Below are 18,907 nucleotides of genomic sequence, written 5' to 3'. Positions count from 1 at the left end.
CCCTTAGAACTGCTTTTGCTGCATCCCATAGGTTTTGGGTCGTTGTGTCTCCATTGTCATTTGTTTCTAGGTATTTTTTTATTTCCTCTTTGATTTCTTCAGTGATCACTTCATTATTAAGTAGTGTATTGTTTAGCCTCCATGTGTTTGTATTTTTTACAGATCTTTTCCTGTAATTGATATCTAGTCTCATGGCGTTGTGGTCAGAAAAGATACTTGATACAATTTCAGTTTTCTTAAATTTACCAAGGCTTGATTTGTGACCCAAGATATGATCTATCCTGGAGAATGTTCCATGAGCACTTGAGAAAAATGTGTATTCTGCTTGTTTTTGGATGGAGTGTCCTATAAATATCAATTAAGTCCATCTTGCTTAATGTATCATTTAAAGCTTGTGTTTCCTTATTTATTTTCATTTTGGATGATCTGTCCATGGGTGAAAGTGGGGTGTTAAAGTCCCCTACTATGAATGTGTTACTGTTGAGCTCCCCTTTTATGGTTGTTAGTATTTGCCTTATGTATTGAGGTGCTCCTATGTTGGGTGCATAAATATTTACAATTGTTATATCTTCTTCTTGGATCGATCCCTTGATCATTATGTAGTGTCCTTCTTTGTCCCTTTTAATAGTCCTTATTTTAAAGTCTATTTTGTCTGATATGAGAATTGCTACTCCAGCTTTCTTTTGGTTTCCATTTGCATGGAATATCTTTTTCCATCCCCTTACTTTCAGTCTGTATGTGTCTCTAGGTCTGAAGTGGGTCTCTTGTAGACAGCATATATAAGGGTCTTGTTTTTGTATCCATTCAGCCACTCTGTGTCTTTTGGTGGGAGCATTTAGTCCATTTACATTTAAGGTAATTATCGATATGTATGTTTGTATTCCCATTTTCTATATCGTTTTGGGTTCGCTACTATAGGTCGTTTCCTTCTCTTGTGTTTCGTGTCTATAGAAGTTCCTTTAGCATTTGTTGTAAAGCTGGTTTGGTGGTGCTGAACTCTCTCAGCTTTTGCTTGTCTGTAAAGGTTTTAATTTCTCCATCAAATGTGAATGAGATCCTTGCTGGGTAGAGTAGTCTTGGTTGCAGGCTTTTCTCCTTCATCACTTTCAGTATGTCCTGCCACTCCCTTCTGGCTTGTAGGGTTTCTGCTGAGAGATCAGCTGTTAACCTTATGGGGATTCCCTTGTGTGTTATTTGTTGTTTTTCCCTTGCTGCTTTTAATATGCTTTCTTTGTATTTAATTTTTGACAGTTTGATTAATATGTGTCTTGGTGTGTTTCTCCTTGTATTTATCCTGTATGGGACTCTCTGTGCTTCCTGGACTTGATTAACTATTTCCTTTCCCATATTAGGGAAGTTTTCAACTATAATCTCTTCAAATATTTTCTCAGTCCCTTTCTTTCTTTCTTCTTCTTCTGGAACCCCTATAATTCGAATGTTGGTGCGTTTCATGTTGTCCCAGAGGTCTCTGAGACTGTCCTCAGTTCTTTTCATTCTTTTTTCTTTATTCTGCTCTGCAGTAGTTATTTCCACTACTTTATCTTCCAGGTCACTTATCCGTTCTTCTGCCTCAGTTATTCTGCTATTGATCCTATCTAGAGTGGTTTTAATTTCATTTATTGCATTGTTCATCATTGCTTGTTTCATCTTTAGTTCTTGTAGGTCCTTGTTAACTGTTTCTTGCATTTTGTCCATTCTACTTCCAAGATTTCGGATCATCCTTACTATCATTATTCTGAATTCTTTTTCAGGTAGATTGCCTATTTCCTCTTCATTTGTTAGGTCTGGTGGGTTTTTATCTTGCTCCTTCATCTGCTGTGTGTTTTTCTGTCTTCTCATTTTGCTTATCTTACTGTGTTTGGGGTCTCCTTTTTGCAGGCTGCACTTTCGTAGTTCCCGTTGTTTTTGATGTCTGTCTCCAGTGGCTAAGGTTGTTTCAGTGGGTTGTGTAGGCTTCCTGGTGGAGGGGACTAGTGCCTGTGTTGTGCTGGATGAGGCTGGATCTTGTCTCTCTAGTGGGCAGGTTCACGTCTGGTGGTGTGTTTTGGGGTGTCTGTGGCCTTATTATGATTTTAGGCAGCCTGTCTGCTAATGGGTGGGGTTGTGTTCCTGTTTTGCTAGTTGTTTGGCATAGGTTGTACAGCACCGTGGCTTGCTGGTCGTTGAGTGAAGCTGGGTGCTGGTGTTAAGATGGAGGTCTCTGGGAGATTTCCACCGTTATAATATTATGTGGAGCTGGGAGGTCTCTTGTTGACCAGTGTCCTGAAGTTGGCTCTCCTACCTCAGAGGCAGAGCCCTGACTCCTGGCTGGAGCACCAAGAGCCTTTCATCCACACAGCTCAGAATAAAAGGGAGAAAAAGTAGAGAGAATTAGTAGAAGTATGAGTAAAGAAAGAAGGAAAGGAGGAAAGGAAGGAAGGAAGAAAGAAGCAAAGAAGGAAAGAAAGGAGGGAGGGAGGGAGGGAGGAAGGAAGGAAGGAGGGAAAGAAGGAAAGAAGACAGAAAGAAAGATGATACAGTAAAAATAAAATAAAGTATAATATAGTTATTGAATTAAAAATATTTAGAAAAATAAAATAAAAGGGACGGATAGAACCTTAGGACAAATGTTGGAAGCAAAGTTATACAGAGAAAATCTTACACAGAAGCATACACATACACCTTCACAAAAAGAGGTAAAGGGGGAAAAATCATAAATCCTTGCTCCCTGAGACCACCTCCTCAATTTGGGGTGATTCGTTGTCTAAAGGAGGGAAGGAAGGAAGGAAAGAAAGAAAGAACGAAGGTAAAGTATAATAAAGTTATTACAATTAAACTTAATTATTAAGAAAAAGAATTTTTTAAAAAAAATCATGGACGGATAGAGCCCTAGGACAAATGGTGGAAGCAAGAGTATACAGACAAGATCTCACACAGAAGCATACACGTACACATTCACAAAAAGAGGAAAAGGGAAAAAAATCATAGATCTCGCTCCTAAATTCCACCTCTTCAATTTGGGATCATTCCTTGTCTATTCAGGTATTCCACAGATGCAGGGTACATCAAGTTGATTGTGGAGCTTTAATCCGCTACTTCTGTGGCTGCTGGGAGAGATTTCCCTTTCTCTTTGTTCTCACAGCTCACAGGAGCTCAGCTTTGGATTTGGCCCTGCCTCTGCGTGTAGGTCGCTGGAGGGCGTCTGTTTTTTCGCTCAGACAGGACGGGGTTAAAGGAGCCGCGGATTCGGGGCCTCCGGCTCACTCAGGCCGGGGGTTGGGGGATGGGGGAAGGAGGGGCACTGCGTGCGGGGCGGGCCTGCGGCGGCAGAGGCAGCGTGACGTTGCGGCAGAGGCCGGCGTGACGTTGCACCAGCCTGAGGCCCGCCGTGCGTTGTCCCGGGGAAGTTGTCCCTGGATCCCGGGAACCTGGCAGTGGCGGGCTGCACAGGCTCCGCGGAAGAGGGGTGTGGAGAGTGACCTGTGCTCACACACAGGCCCCTTGGTGGCGGCAGCAGCAGCCTTAGCGTCTCCCGCCCGTCTCTGGGGTCCGCGGTTTTAGCCGCGGCTCGCGCCCGTCTCTGGGGTTCGCGCTTTTAGCCGCGGCTCGCGCCCGTCTCTGGAGATCCTTTAAGCAGCGCTCTTAAACCCCTCTCCTCGCGCACCAGGAAACAAAGAGGGCAGAAAAAGTCTCTTGCCTCTTCGGCAGGTGCAGGCTTTTCCCCGAACTCCCTCCCGGCTAGTCGTGGTGCACTAACCCCTTCAGGCTATGTTCAAGCCGCCAACCCCAGTCCTCTCCCTGAGCTCCGTCCAAAACCAAAACCCGAGCCTCAGCTCGCAGCCCCGCCCGCCCCGGCGGGTGAGCAGACAAGCCTCTCGGGTTGGTGAGTGCTGGTCGGCACCGATCGTCTGTGCAGGAATCTCCCCGCTTTGCCCTCCGCACCCGTCGCTGTGCACTACTCCGCGGTCCCGAAACTCCCCCCTCCGCCTCCCGCAGTCTCCGCCCGCGGAGGGGCTTCCTAGTGTGTGGAAACTTTTCCTCCTTCACAGCTCCCTCCCACTGGTGCAGGTGCCGTCCTTATTCTTTTGTCTCTGTTTTTTCTTTTTTTCTTTTGCCCTACCCAGGTACGTGGGGAGTTTCTTGCCTTTTGGGAGGTCTGAGGTCTTCTGCCAGCCTTCAGTAGGAGTTCTGTAGGAGTTGTTCCACGTGTGGATGTATTTCTGGTGTATCCGTGGGGAGGAAGGCGATCTCCGCGTCTTACTCTTCCGCCATCTTCAAGGTCCCCCCCTCCATCTATTTTATTTTGATTTTGTTTTTGTGTCTCTATTTCCTAATAGGTTTGACAATAGGGACTGCCGATTTGTCTTCAGTATGGCACCTGGTATATAGTAGGGACTCAACCAATGCTTCTTTTCTTTTTTTTATAAAGTTGATCTTTGAAAGAAAGAACAATTAAATGAGATTTTTAAACGTCATTAGTTTAATTGAAGTATAGCCAATCTCTGCTGTACAGCAAAGTGATTCAGTTACACACATATATACATTCTTTTTTAAAAATATTCTTTCCCAATATGGTTTATCACAGTATACTGAATATAGTTCCCTGTGCTATACAGTAGGAACTTGTTGCTTATCCATTCTAAATGGAACAGTTTGCATCTACCAACCACAAACTCCCGCTCCATCCCTCTCCCTCCCCTCTGGTGATCTAGTGGTTAGGATTCAGCTCTCTCAACAAATGCTTCTTGAATGAAATGTTTTAGCATTAGATGGTCACCAAGTTCACTTCCATCAATGAGAGTCTTCAATTCTGTACTTACAATTCCTAAAAACTCTGGGAGGCTAAGATAGAGGTGGAAATAGTCTTTAAATTGCTTTTCAATCTAATTAAGACTTTACTGGGAAGAGTTTTTTGGTTCAGACAATATTCCTTCTGTTCTTTCTCTCCAGACAGACTCTTTGTTTACTTCTGAGCACATGGCCTAGTCATTAGCATTTGTTTAAATCTTCCAGTAACTGGATACTCAGAGCAGGGCTGTTTAACTGACTTGAATGATATTTCAGGGGTTTATTTTTCTTCATCTGTACCTCACTAATTTTGTGTATCAAGGGTTAAATAAGGGTTACATGAGCTTATATGTACTTTTGCTTGATTATTCACTCATAAAGGTAGTCCACATTCTCCTATTAAATTTAGAACATTGTTCACTAACAAAATAGTCTCTTTGTTTTCCTTCTAGATAACATGAAAGAGGACAATAAATTCAAGTGGAATCTAACTACTCTTTCCTATCATGGTAATGTTTATAAATTGTTATTTTGATCTGCATTGTAAATACTGGACAATATAATTTAAAATGTAGTTACTAGGTTTCTTAAAGATATGTCATTACAAAATAAATTGTGTGGATATTTTTATCATTCTAATACTATGAAGTGCAACAAAATCAAATCAACTATACTCCAGTAAAATTTTAAATAAAAATATAATTTTTAAAAAACAAAAAAAGGCAACAAAATCGTTGCATTTCTTCCACTCATGTGACATCTGTTTTGCCTATCCATCGTTTATTCATAGTTACGCTGAAGAATACTTTACAATTAACACCAAAGACCAGGTCTTAATTAAATTTCATAGATATTTTGATCACTTAAATTAAATTGAGGTCTTTTTGTGTATATGGATGTGTTGGGGGCGGGGCATTCACACATACCTGTGTTTTCCAGAATGTGAACATTTTTATATGTTGGAATAGCTACAGCCTTTAGTCAAGATTTCCCCCCCAAATAAAAAGTGCAACAGAACAAGAACATTTTGATTCGAGCCACTGAACGCACCATTAGCTATATAGCTGAAATGCAATTTCTGAAGATTTACTGTTTACATTTGAGAAACCTGGGCTCAAGAATTTTTTTCTGCAGCTCAGTTTTGGCCCTACACACTTCCCATCACTTCTGGATCACAACACGTAGCCAGTGTAGATGAAAGACGATGCAAATAGTCCACTATTCAGGTCCCAGTAAGTTCATACTAACTCTAAGGGGGAAAAAAAGGAATGTTTGCCAAAAATAACACATGGGCACATCATTGTATTTTGCTCATGGACTTCTCACAGTGTTTTGCAGATTCTGCATGTACAGCTTTTTGTTTACTTTTCTACGACCTGGGCATATCATTGCTTTTAGGAATCAGAGGGATCAGGTCCTGTTTGGAAGTGGCGGAGGAGTGTGTGGCGGATGTGCTCTGTAACACACAGTTGGCCCTTTACCTGAAAGCTTGCTCAGCAAATGGAAACCTGTGTGATGTGAAACACTGCCAAGCAGCCATCCAGTTCTTCTACCAAAATATGCCTTTTAACACTGCCCAGATGTTGGCTTTTTGTGACTGTGCTCCTTCTGATGTACCTTGTCAGCAGTCCAGAGAAGCTCTTCACAGCAAGCCATGTGCAGTGAACAGAGTTCCAGCCCCAACTTGCCTCGATATAATTCACAGCTGCCAAAATGATGAATTATGCAGGTGAGTAAAAACACACATACCTTACTTTCTGATTTTGGCACCTTATTTGTTACAGTCTAGTCCCAACACTTGATCTCATTACATTAGCTAGAGTTCCCACCATCATTCAACATGATGTAAATAAAGCCAGACAATTCATAGTTTTGAATCCATAGTACATGTGTAGTATCCTTTTCGAAATTCAAATGCAGAATATGTTTTTGGAATAAAAGAAATTCAGTTTGTCAGGATTGGGTAGTCATGAAATAGCATTATTAAAATTTCATATTCAAGTGAGACTCATGAATTGCTTAATAGACCTGTCTTGTATGTTAATTTTATTATTGTTTTTTGGGGGTGTGATTATATAAGGCTGTTAAATGTCATAGAATTTTGACGAGGTGACTCTTTAAACTTCAAAATAAATATTTTGTGTCTTAAGCTGGAGATGAGGAAAGAGCTAAGTTTGGATTTCCCCAACACACGTGTGCCATGGTGTCAGGAATGCACCCTTTTTCTCTTCTCAACCTCTCACCCTTAATTCTCGAGGCGATGATGTTAGTCATGTATTTGTTTATTCAAAAAATAATTACCAGGGGCTTCCCTGGTGGCGCAATGGTTGAGAGTCCGCCTGCCGATGCAGGGGACACGGGTTCGTGCCCCGGTCCAGGAAGATCCCACATGCCGCGGGGCAGCTGGGCCCGTGAGCCATGGCCACTGGGCCTGCAACATCGGGAGCCTGTGCTCCGCAACAGGAGGGGCCACAACGGTGAGAGGCCCGCATATCGCAAAAATAAATAAATAAATAAATAAATTACCAGGCACTTACTACTATTTTAGGCATCAGGGTACAAGATACAAAAATTTTCTGCCCTGTGGAGCACACACACACACACACCACACACACACACACACGCAATAAGGGGAAATGTGAATGGGCAGAAAGAGTGAAAGAATTGCAGTACAAATGGGGTGGCCCCAGTAGAGACATTTATCAGAGTCGAATAAGTGAGAAAATGAGCTTGTCTCAGTAAATATCGGAAAGAAGAGATACCAAAAAAAGGACGAACCAGTGCTGAGGAAGAAATGTGTGTGGCATGATCTCAGGCAAGGAGGGTAGAGTGCACAAGGGAAGAGGAATAGAGAATGGATTTACTCAGAGAAATAAGAGCGGTACTGGGAGATTTGAGCAAAGGTGTGAATGATGTGCTCACTTGTTAAAATATCCACTCTGGCTGCTAGTTGAGACTAGACTTTACCTTTGCAGGTAACTCCTCCTGGAAACCATAAATTGAAACCAACAACTTGGCTTTCTCTTCTCCTCACTGTGGTCTTCGTTAGCACATTTCCTTATATATTCAAGGTGAATTGATCTTTTGTGTGGTAAGAAAGCCACAGTTAAGTGAGCCTCTTTGGACATGAGTCAGAAGATGGAGGAAAGAAAGAGGATACTGAATAAACTTGATGAATCAAAACTACCTGTAACATTGATATTATCACATTAAAGAGCTTTATTTAACAACCAGCATTAATTGGGATGAAGCTTCTGCTTCTTCTTGGGATAATTATCCCAAGAAATTCATATTAATTTCTTTGCCCAGTACCTTCTATTAGGGACTATTTTATTTAATTGTATTTAAATGAATAAAACTCCATATATAGCAAATTCCTTTAAAGGTCAAAATAAACATTTAGTGTGGAGAAGTGGCTAGGTGTGATAGCTCAGGGCAAGATTTGTCACATTTGTCACTTTGCTTGAACTACTGGCAAATGAGATTTAATGACATCACTTCCTGAATGGGCTGATTCTTGGTGAACTGCTTTCCTTCCGCCTTTTAACTATCCTCACACATTTAGTGTCAGGCATTCCAACTTGCAAAGTAGCTGCAGATCTTGTAAACATTTGTCAAAAAAAGAGAACTGCTTCCCTATAGCACACATTCTGTAAGATAAAGGGTAAAGATCTCAGCAGAGTGCTAAACTATTTACTATTTTTTTTTTTTTGCTTCAACTTATATAGAATGTCAAAGTTCTTAAGAAAGTTTTATTTGCGGATCTTTTCCTGCAAATGTTTATCAGTTATTTTAAGTTTTACTAATTATTTCTCTTGAATGAATAATAAAATTAATAATAAAAATATTTTTTACAATGAAATTAAAAATTTTCAAACTCATTTATATCTCAAAAATCCTTATTCAGTGTACTATTGTATTTCATTGATTCAAAGATGCAAAATTTTTGCACATTTTAATATCCCTAACATGTTTGGAATGCGTCTTAAGCCCAGTGACCAAAAACAAAAGTATTAAATTAAAACAATAGCAACTGCCAACAAGTGATTTTAGTTGTAATAAAATAATGGTATCTCCTATAATCAATGAAATGTGGTAAAAACATTTGATTGCATTATTTTTCTCATATCACAAATAAAATATTACTGTCTATCATCTATCTTCACTAGCAGTGAAACCAAATAACATTTTATCCAGCCAGAGGACACTTTTTTTTTTAAGTAATCCCTGTAAAAATGCCAGATGTCTCCATGGACGGTACCAAGATTTACCTGATTCCAGTGCCAGGGCCCCGGATATTCTACATCATTATCTTTGAGTTATTAGTATTCAATTTTCTCAGGATGATATATCTGAGTTTCCCTATTAAATACCATATTTTAATGTCGAGTGATGGGATCCACTGCTACAATCCTTGAGAAGCCCTGTGATGGATTCTGAAACACAAACTCTTGCATGAACCTCACTTTGGCATCAACACATCCTCAGACTGACTGATAGAGTTGGTGATTTTCCTCCACAAGGACGGCTGGGTTTCACAACCTCTCCAAAGTGCTTGGTGCAGGGTCTGGAACATGATATACTCTCAAAAGACTTCATCTCATTTCCCTCTACTTTTGAATATCTGTACTTACTTAATTTTTATAATGTTTTAATATACAGATACATGTCTCTTCTTATGTAATTCCTGTTTTTTATATATTAATTCAGGGAGTAAGGATTGTGTGCCTTTTTCTTTCACCATGTGCAAATAGTCTCTGAATGAACACTTTATAGAGGTGATGGAAATATTATACAATATTAGTTGTCAAGATGAAAAGACAAATTCTATCATTTTCTCAAGCAGATTTTGCCTTAGGGAGATTTCCAGTATTTATATTAAATTATCCTTAATGTAATTCAGATGGAAAAAAAAAAATCTCCAAAGAAAAACAACTTCTTCAGTGAGAATGTTAAGACTTTATCATGGATCTTTCCTGCAGAAGCCCTTATACACGGGGCAAAGCAGAGCAATTGGATTTGAAAATACAACTTCTGTCCCTGTGCCCGCTTACTCTTTTCATGATTGGTCTTGAAACTCCTCTGTTTATTTGAAAAGGCCAAAGAAGATGACATAAAGAACTAGTTTTTCAATTAATTTGCCCAATACAGATACACACTGGGAGGTGAGATTATATTTTGCCAATTATAAATGTTTAGGAATTTACAGGAAATTACAATACATTGTTTTTCCATATGTATGAATTCCAGAAAGTAGTGAAAAAAAGTAATTGCTTACAAGAAATTTTACCTACTTTTTAAAAGCAAAACTCCACAATAGACATATTTAAGTGCCAAGGAATATTCACAAAGTATGACTATATATTAGGTCACAAAGGCAAATGTAATACATTCTGTGTGTAGAAATTACACAGACCATATTCTCTTACATTTTACAATATAACCAGAAACTTATAGCAAAACTAAAAACAAAATAATTAACTCTATTTTAAAACTTACTCTTTTAAATACTTAATGGTTCAAGTAATAAACCAGAATAAGAAATTTCAGTATATCGAGAAAATAAGGATAATGAAACAGCTACACAGCAAAACATCTCAAACATAAAACAAAATTTCTATAATATAAAATATTTTGCCATATTTAATTTTTTCAAATAATTTAGATAGTAAGTATACCAAAGTATTTTTTATAATATTTTAATTTTTAATTAAATATCCTTCAGTTCATCATTTTTGCAAAATTTCACAACTACTTTTTTGAATGAAATAACTTTTATGAGGAGATAAATCATGCAACTTAAACTTTGTAAAACATATATTTAAGAAAGACTAAATGGCACCTGTCAACCTCATAGATGACAACCAATACTGCCAATGCTTACATCTAGATGACATCTTATATATAAAACCCTTAATTGCATTAAAGGAACATATTTGTTCTTCTGGATTCAGAATTATATGCTCAAAAACTTTGTAGTATTTTATTAAATATAAATTTTAATATATTAATTAATTTTTACCACTGTATTTAAAAGCTGATTCCTTTAAGATGACTTAAAATACAAGATTATTAAAAATAATGTGATTTATGGATTTAAGCGGAGTAACATCATGAAAGCAAATAAGCGCAGGACAAATGACGTGTACTCAGAGGGTTTTCATGCATGTTTGATGGTGACATATTCAAGACAGGGAAAAAATAATTATACATGATAAATAGGAAGATTAATATTCTTGGTTCCACTAAGTAGATATTTTCTTACTGTGAAAGTTCCAAATATGAAATTATTGTACACTATCCAGATTTTATTCAATGCTAATACAGCAAGAATGATATATGTAGTCAGAAAAGTTATGAATGGATATGATTCTAATGGATTATCTCGACCATTAAATAAACTCATGTTTTGCTTTAAATTAGCTCATGCTGCCAGAGAACCTCAGAGCATTTTGTTAACTCTAATTAGTCTGCCTAGAAATATTGAGAAAGAATACAGTACCTCCCATCCTGTGGGAAAAGTCTCTGGAAAAGTCAAGAGACTGTTCTGAAATCACTTGGTGGGAGTCAATGGCCAAATGCTAGTCTCAAAACCACATTCTGCTTCAGAAATTATTGCTAATAAATCTCACAAGGAGTTCTTACTACAAATCATTGCCCAGTGAAATAAAATTAGTAATGAAGGAAGAGTCATCCAGGGAATCCGAAACTTAACCTCTGCCTTTCAACACAAAAGGAAAAATAATTCACAAGTTTTCTTCTGTACTCTCTGTTGGGATGTTTAAATGTACAAACTTAGTTTTCAACTATGTTTATAAGCATCTAGAAGGCATTTTGCTTTATGTCAGTCTTTCGTTGGGTGAGGCAACACTACATGTTAGTGTGAAATAATATTATTCAGAGACTAATTCCATTTCCTGACTCTTTCTAGGAGGCGCTATAGAACATTCCAGGCAAAGTGCTGGCAGCATGTGATAAGAAAGTGCCATGAGGATGAGACCTGCATCAGTACCTTAAGCAAGCAAGACCTCACTTGCTCCGGAAGTAATGACTGCAAAGCAGCTTACATTGGTACCCTTGGAACAGTCCTTCAAATGCAGTGCACCTGTAGGACCATTACCCAAAGTGAAGAATCCTTGTGCAAGATTTTCCAGCATATGCTTCATAGAAAATCATGTTTCAGTAAGTTACCCAATTGTGTATATATACATATATATACACACACACACATATATAATATATTTCTTATTTTTGTCTATACAGCACAAAGTAGTAATCCAGCACAGAAAATTTGGTCACAAAGTCAACTCTATGTTTCTAATTTTAAAATTTATTTTCTGATTATGCTTTGCACATTTGCTATTTTACTCTTTTATCTGCAAGTGATACATGTTGTTAATTTATATGATTGATCACTCCTAGGTGTCACATTGATTTCAATATCAAGAGCCTAAAAGGTTTATCCTACCAGATAACGGAATGTAACAGGTATCTATTGCAAGTAACAAATCAACCCAAATCTTGGTGGCTTGAAATAATTATTTATTTCTTCACAATCCTTCTCACTGGGCTTGGCTCAGTTGGGTGGTTCTTCTGATGGTCTTGTTTGGGGTCTCTCATGAAGGTACAATCGTCTGGTGAGACCAAGGCCAGTCTGTTCAGGTGTTATTTAACAAGGACTGTTGGCTGGGATGGCGTGGTTCTCTTCCACATGACCTCTGCAGCAGTAGACCCTGGATCTTTCATGGTGATGGCAGCATCCCTAGCAGCTAATCCCCAGTGAACAAGTACTTGTCAAGCATCTGCTTCTGCTATATTTGCTAGTGCCCCACTGGACAAAGCAAGTCACATGGCCAAGCTCACAGTCACGGTGAGAAGGATGTGTATATCCAAAGCTGGATTCATCAGGGGGTAGTTAACAATCTACTATATGGCTGTCCCAACCTAAGTAAAACGTATTTACCCTTGGATTTAGTTATCTCCCCTTGGTCTTTAATATGTCTGCTAATCTACCTGTATGAGAGAATGGAAAACACATTTTCTAAAGTTATTATGTACAGTATTTTAGGGATAAGAAAACAGATTTAGGAATTTAAATAATTTGTCTACAGTCTCAAAGGGAACAAGTGGTTGAGAGGGATTTGGCTATAGGTCTTCTAGGAAAAAGCCTAACAATGTGATCACACACTAATTCAAGACCTCTCCATCATCTACCTTCAAGGTTAATCCATGCAACTATGTGAGTCCCAAAACATCCCCGGCTCATAAAACCCTAGGTGTAACCAAACCACAAGCACCATTTCCAGGAAGGAATAACAGACATTTATCATTTCATTGCAAAAAATCTTTATATTTATACAAATTTTGACAGATACATATCTGTATATATCTTTATATATATCTATCTAACTATAAACAGATACACACATTTTAAAAATTTTGTTCTATTTTTCTTTAAAGATACTAAAGCGATACACATTAGCCAATATGATCAAAATTGTGATTTGTTATGTATTAGGTAATAAACATACGACTCAGAGTGTATGGTTTGATTCCAACAGGGCTCTCTGTGGAATTTCTATAATTAGCACTACAGACGTATTTCAATTGAAATCATGATACAAAGAGGAAAATCGTATGATATTTGTTGAGTCATATTTTCTAAATAATCTTCCTCTTTGATTAATACTAAGTGGCTAATTCTGTTGGAACTAAAGATATTTGTAATGAATGGCTCATAACATTACAAAAGGAAATACCAAATAAAGTAACTTAAACCAACAACAATATATACAATTACACTATCATGATTATTTATAAGTGGTTTTTCCATATTAAATGGTGTCCGGGAAAAAAAATGTAGTTCTGCAAGTTAGTGGTAACCAATTCCTTGGGCATAAATTCCCTAAGAATGCCAGCGCAAGCAACCTAATTCTACTTCCAAACCGAGTTTTCTCCCATGTGTTTTCAATAATTCTTATGTTTTGCTTTCATTGTATTTGACTACCTATATAGAGCAAAAATACATATATATTCATGAAGAAACAGTAGAAATGGACACAAAAATCCATAAACATTGACATACTCTATAATGTTTCAGAAAAATAAAAATTCAAAATGATTCACTTTTCTTCACTCACTTTGGAAGACTAAACATGATGAGGTTTTCTCCTCAAACATTACTTACTAAAAGTAGGAATTTTAAGTGATGCGTTTATAGAATTAAAGGAACTTTAAAGGCCTTCTGTCAGGGTTCTGAGTACTTGAATTAATAGGAAAAGTTTCAGACAAAAACACAAATTAAATCCTTAGCCTGGCTAGTTCTAACAAACCCTCATCCCCTGCCCCATATACTTGGGAAGTGGTAGAACATGGAGATTTTTGAATGAACTCTAACCACTGCCTCTGACTTTTCACATCAGCCCAGCATGCTCACGCTTTATCAAAATGCACCTGTGTCTAACACATCATTGTTAATCAACTATACTCCAATATAAAATAAAAATTAAAAAATATTAGTACATTTTATCAACCTCTCAAAAAAAAAAAAAAAAAAACAGCTCTCATTACAGCTGGTTTCCAAAGCCCTTCACCTTCTCATTTTATCTGAAAGGGGCAGAACTGAATAGAACAGAGAGGACAGTTGGAGAAAATTTTCCATTTGTCACTTTTGTTTGGCTTCAAGTCATTGTTTTTCAAACTCACTTGACCTCAGACCACAGTAAGCAATGCATTTGACATTAGATTTTTACATGCTGTGTCTTCTGTTTTTTAAAAATTATTATTCTATTCCATTATATTTTTTTCAATGCTGACTACCTACTAAATTGACTTCATGATTCACTAATGTGCTGCTCTTGGAAGTTTGAAGAACACTTGCTTGAAACAAATCTGAAAGTCATCTACCTTGATGTATCCAAGTCAGAGTCTTATAATAATTATAAAAAATGAGAGAGTTGCTAGAAGGAGTGCTTATCTGGGGTCACATTCCTCATCTAACCTTAATCATTCCATGAGCTGGACAATATTATTTCTGCAGCTTTTCACATGGCAGATAAAGGCAGCTGAGAGGTGAGCTGGGTCACTTGGCTTCCATGTCCAGGATGCAGTGGATGCAGGATCCCAGCCCTGGCTGGTTGACTGCAGCCCACGGTGTTCTCCTGCCTCTAACACCATGAGGACAACAAGCTTGTGTTGGTTCAAGATGCTCCACAGCCCTCTCAGGCAGAACCTCTTTGTTCTCATCTCAGATCTGAGCTTTGAAAACATGTTGAAGAGCATGCCTCGGTTCCAGTCTGCAGGACCACATTTGGGCACTGAGCATCCTGAAGGTGCTGGGTATTTGGCCACCGACTTGCACTCACCTGCACAACTCTGCATCCACAGGCTCACTTCTCTCTGGCATCTGGCAGCCCAGAGCAAATTGTTGGCAGTTAGAGCTGAGAGAGGCATGAGAGAAACGGAAGAGAAAAAAATTGGTTAAGACAGAGAGGACCACAGAAATGGAAAGAATTAAGAGATTGGTGTTGCCTTTCCCTGCTACACTGAAAAATTCAATCTATAGATGTGTGTGTACCACATGCTGACAGGAATATTCTCTTTTCTCCTGGTGCAAAGTTGTCTTTTTATGCCAACTGTAGACAAATCTCTTAAAGAGGTTTGGAAATAAACCCATTCTGCCCCTGAAGGCTCAGCTTCTTTTTGAAGAATTATTTTTAAAAAGAATAAATACATAAAAAGAGACTACCTATTTCTATTAAATCCTATAGGGAGCAGAAAATATTATAATTGGGATACAAGCTTAAACAAAATTTAAAGAATATAGAAACAAAAATAAGTTAAATTCTTCCCCCAATCTCATTCTCTAGAGAGAGCCAACGTTTACAAGATTGGTGTACATTCTTTCTAACACTTTTTTTTTTTGCCTTGTAAGTATACGTACCTTATACATTTTGTACACACTCAAACAGTGCCTCCCTCTCCCTTACACACACACACAGATATTTTTTAATGGAATCAAACTATATATCCTGCTCTACAGCTCCCTTTTTAATTTAAAAATATATGATGGACCCATTTGCAAGTTTGTACACATATGATGGCTTTAAAGGCTGCATAGTAGCCTATATTTAGAGGACCAGCCTCTTCCCAATGTGTGTCTCTTTCTCATGATGGACTTCAAAGCCCTCTCCACTCAGCTGGAAAGAGGGTAAGACAGAATGCAGAAAGCAACATAGTCACAGAGGAGTATTTCATGGTTTGGTAGTGGAAGCCATGTACGTCACCTACACCCACGTCCTGCTGACCATGACTCAACCACATGGTCACAGCTTTCTGCAAGAAAGGTGGGAAACTGTAGTACAGTTTTGAACCAGAAGAAAAGGCAACTGTGGTTATTAGTTGACAAGTAAGACTCTGCCACAATTCACCCAATGTCTATTTCACTTTTCTGTCTACAAAGAGAATGTACTTACCCTTTCCCCAAGGGCGATGACCCAGTGTTTCCCAAATGTTCATCCAGTGACAGTCACTAGCTCAAAGACCTGGATCTTGGGTGATGTGCAATCCAGATGACGTAGCACCATGGAGTGGACAGGCAGCCCATGAACCAGAAAGAGCAGTTATTCCCTACCATCTCTCCAACACAAATAACACACACACAGACACACACACACGCATGCATGCATGTTATAGGTATATTAACAGGGACAGCATAACATCAATAAAGACGCCCATTCAAAATAAGGTAAAAAGCGAGAGTTATAGCACCCAGTAATGAAATCCTGCCTGGTAGTCATTTGAAGCCTCTCTGACAGATACCTGGGAAGAACCACACCTAAGGCTCCCATCTCGCCCTCTGGAAGCTTTTTCCTTATCCACCATCCTCCACAGCTGTATCTGCAGTAGGCTGGGGGAGAGGATGCCCTCCTTCTGGAACAGGAGCTCTCCTAGACCATATCCTGCTCATGAGTTTTGAGAGACTGTGAGTTGCTTTAACATTTAACAGTCACAGACTCTGCAAGCCAACCGGTGGCTTCCTTGACAACATAATCTCTTAAAAATGTGTTAGGTTTCTAATATATTTGCTTTCAGTCAGTTCCGTGTGCCAGTATCCACAATAAAAAAAGTGTTTTCTTGACTAGTTCCCAAGTCTGCCTTGTTGCCTGGCTTCTTTACCCCCATACCTCTCTCTCTAATGCAATGATTTAAGCTAATCTAAACAATGGACTTGAGTGAAAATGTATTCCCCTTAAACTGATTTTTTGCTGCATAGCTGAGCCAACTTGTTTAACTCAGAAATACTGGGACTCTTATGACTGGACAATCTTGTTCAGTCGTATCGCTTACTATTTGGGACCTAAGACAGTCAGCTTTCATGTCATAGGGTCCTCATTTTAACCTCTCTGATCTCTGCTTGAAAACCAGCAAGTTTCTACCTGAGCTCATATCTTTATTGTAAAACTCTGTACAATGCAGTCAAGAGGAATCAACTCACACTATCGCTCCATCTCTTTCAAGTGTTCCTGTTCCTTTTGGGACCTTCCAAGGTGCTTTGAGAAATGCATCTCAGAACTGTCTTCATGGCAGAAGGACAGGAAAGACATCCTTTGGATTCTGTGTCCCATTTCTCAGGGGTGGCCCCATGAACCTTGATTCCCTGGAAATTGTGTATAGTACATACATAAATGCTGAGTGGAGCCTAATGTCCATCTCATGCTGCAGGGACAGAAGAGCACTGAGGAGGGAAGAAGGAGGTGTCCAGGGCCAGACCCAAGGGGAAGCACTGTCAGGTTGCATCTGCACAAAGATGGACTAGGCATTGGAGGAAGTATTTGATGGTAAGGAGCAAAGGCAAATCCATACCCAGAATAGGTATAAATTCCAGCAGGAATGCATCACTGCCTTCTTCAGGGTGGAAGGGTTATGGTATCATCAGTCTGCCACCCACCTGCCAAACTGTGGGCGACATACAGGTTTCTGCTGTTGCTGGGCTGTTTGGCATTCAGCACTGGCAGAACTTTGATGGGCCGGCCTGAGGGAGAGGGAGTCCAGTCTGTGGGGCCATGCATGGCTGCCATCCTTGCCACCATATGCTCAGTGCACAGGCATTGCGTGGCTGAAGAGGGCATGCTTGGCCTCCTCTGGGCAGGTCACCAGTTGACCTGGTTGTTGAAGGTCTACTCCGTGGTGCATACTATCCGATCTGCCCACTTTGTGCTACTACCACAGGACCTTCCATATGCCTCTTCCCCTCATTCCCTTGTCTACAGTCTCTCAAGGACGCTCTTTCCATCTCTCTGATCAAGCAATCTACCACTGCCCACCAGTCTTAACTTCTATCCATGTCTGTCTCTGCAAAGTGGGCAATCAAGAGCACTGCTTATGCTCTCCCTTGGGGAGGATGTCCCCTCACCACTGGTCTCTCAGGCCACATCTAGGTGGGTCTGTGGTGTGACAGCTGTCCATTTAGTTAGCAATGATATCCTGTACTCACCTTTCTGGGAACCAATGACTTAATGAATTTCTTCATACCCAGCAGCATGTTAGGAGCTATATTTTAAATGGCAAATGGGCTCCTCCTACAGATGGTGGAGCCTTGCTCTAGAGTCCAAGGGGTCTGTGCTGTACCTCTATTAGGGCTTGCCAGAGATGCCATATGCATCCAGAGAGCTTGAATGAGATTAAGTGTATAAACTGCCTGTTACATAGCAGATATTCTATACATTTTAATCACCCTGACTTTAAATACCATTGTTGTTTGGCACTGGATTCAGGACTGGACTATTAGGTTTCTTTATCTGATGTTTAACAAAGGCTATACCCATGTTTAGGAGTTTCTATATGAATGTTTCGCTAAAGACAGCTGGTCCCCCAACTCTGTTAGGAACAATCTTTTCATTATTAATGAAGAGCCTGATGATCACAAAGACAACCCGCAAAGTACTGAGAAGATGGACGTGGAATTCTTGGCCCTCAAACCTGTTCATCCTTCAGAAATATCTAAAGGTTTGTTTAAAATATAGATATTTGACCCTAACCTCAATTATTCTAATTCAGTAGGCCTGAGGCAGAGCTCAGAAATCTGTATTAAAAAAGAAAAAATCACCCAGGTGTTTCTGATTTTCAACCAAGTTTGGGA

The 18,907-nt window shown here is 39.2% G+C and overlaps 1 protein-coding gene across 1 annotated transcript in view; it reads left to right on the top strand.

Moving 5' to 3' along the window:
* The window catches only part of LOC116762146 (GDNF family receptor alpha-like), a 59,568-nt gene that overhangs the window by 15,931 nt on the left and 24,730 nt on the right, over positions 1–18,907 (top strand). Inside the window, 3 exon segments of the mRNA XM_032648899.1 lie at positions 5,220–5,276; positions 6,166–6,496; positions 11,699–11,949. Coding sequence (XP_032504790.1) covers positions 5,220–5,276; positions 6,166–6,496; positions 11,699–11,949 — 639 coding nt within the window.

Source organism: Phocoena sinus, chromosome 11 (assembly GCF_008692025.1).
Source record: "Phocoena sinus isolate mPhoSin1 chromosome 11, mPhoSin1.pri, whole genome shotgun sequence".
Lineage (NCBI taxonomy): Eukaryota > Metazoa > Chordata > Mammalia > Artiodactyla > Phocoenidae > Phocoena > Phocoena sinus.
Note: the sequence above shows the minus strand (reverse complement) of the source record. Positions and strands in the feature narration are given on the sequence as shown.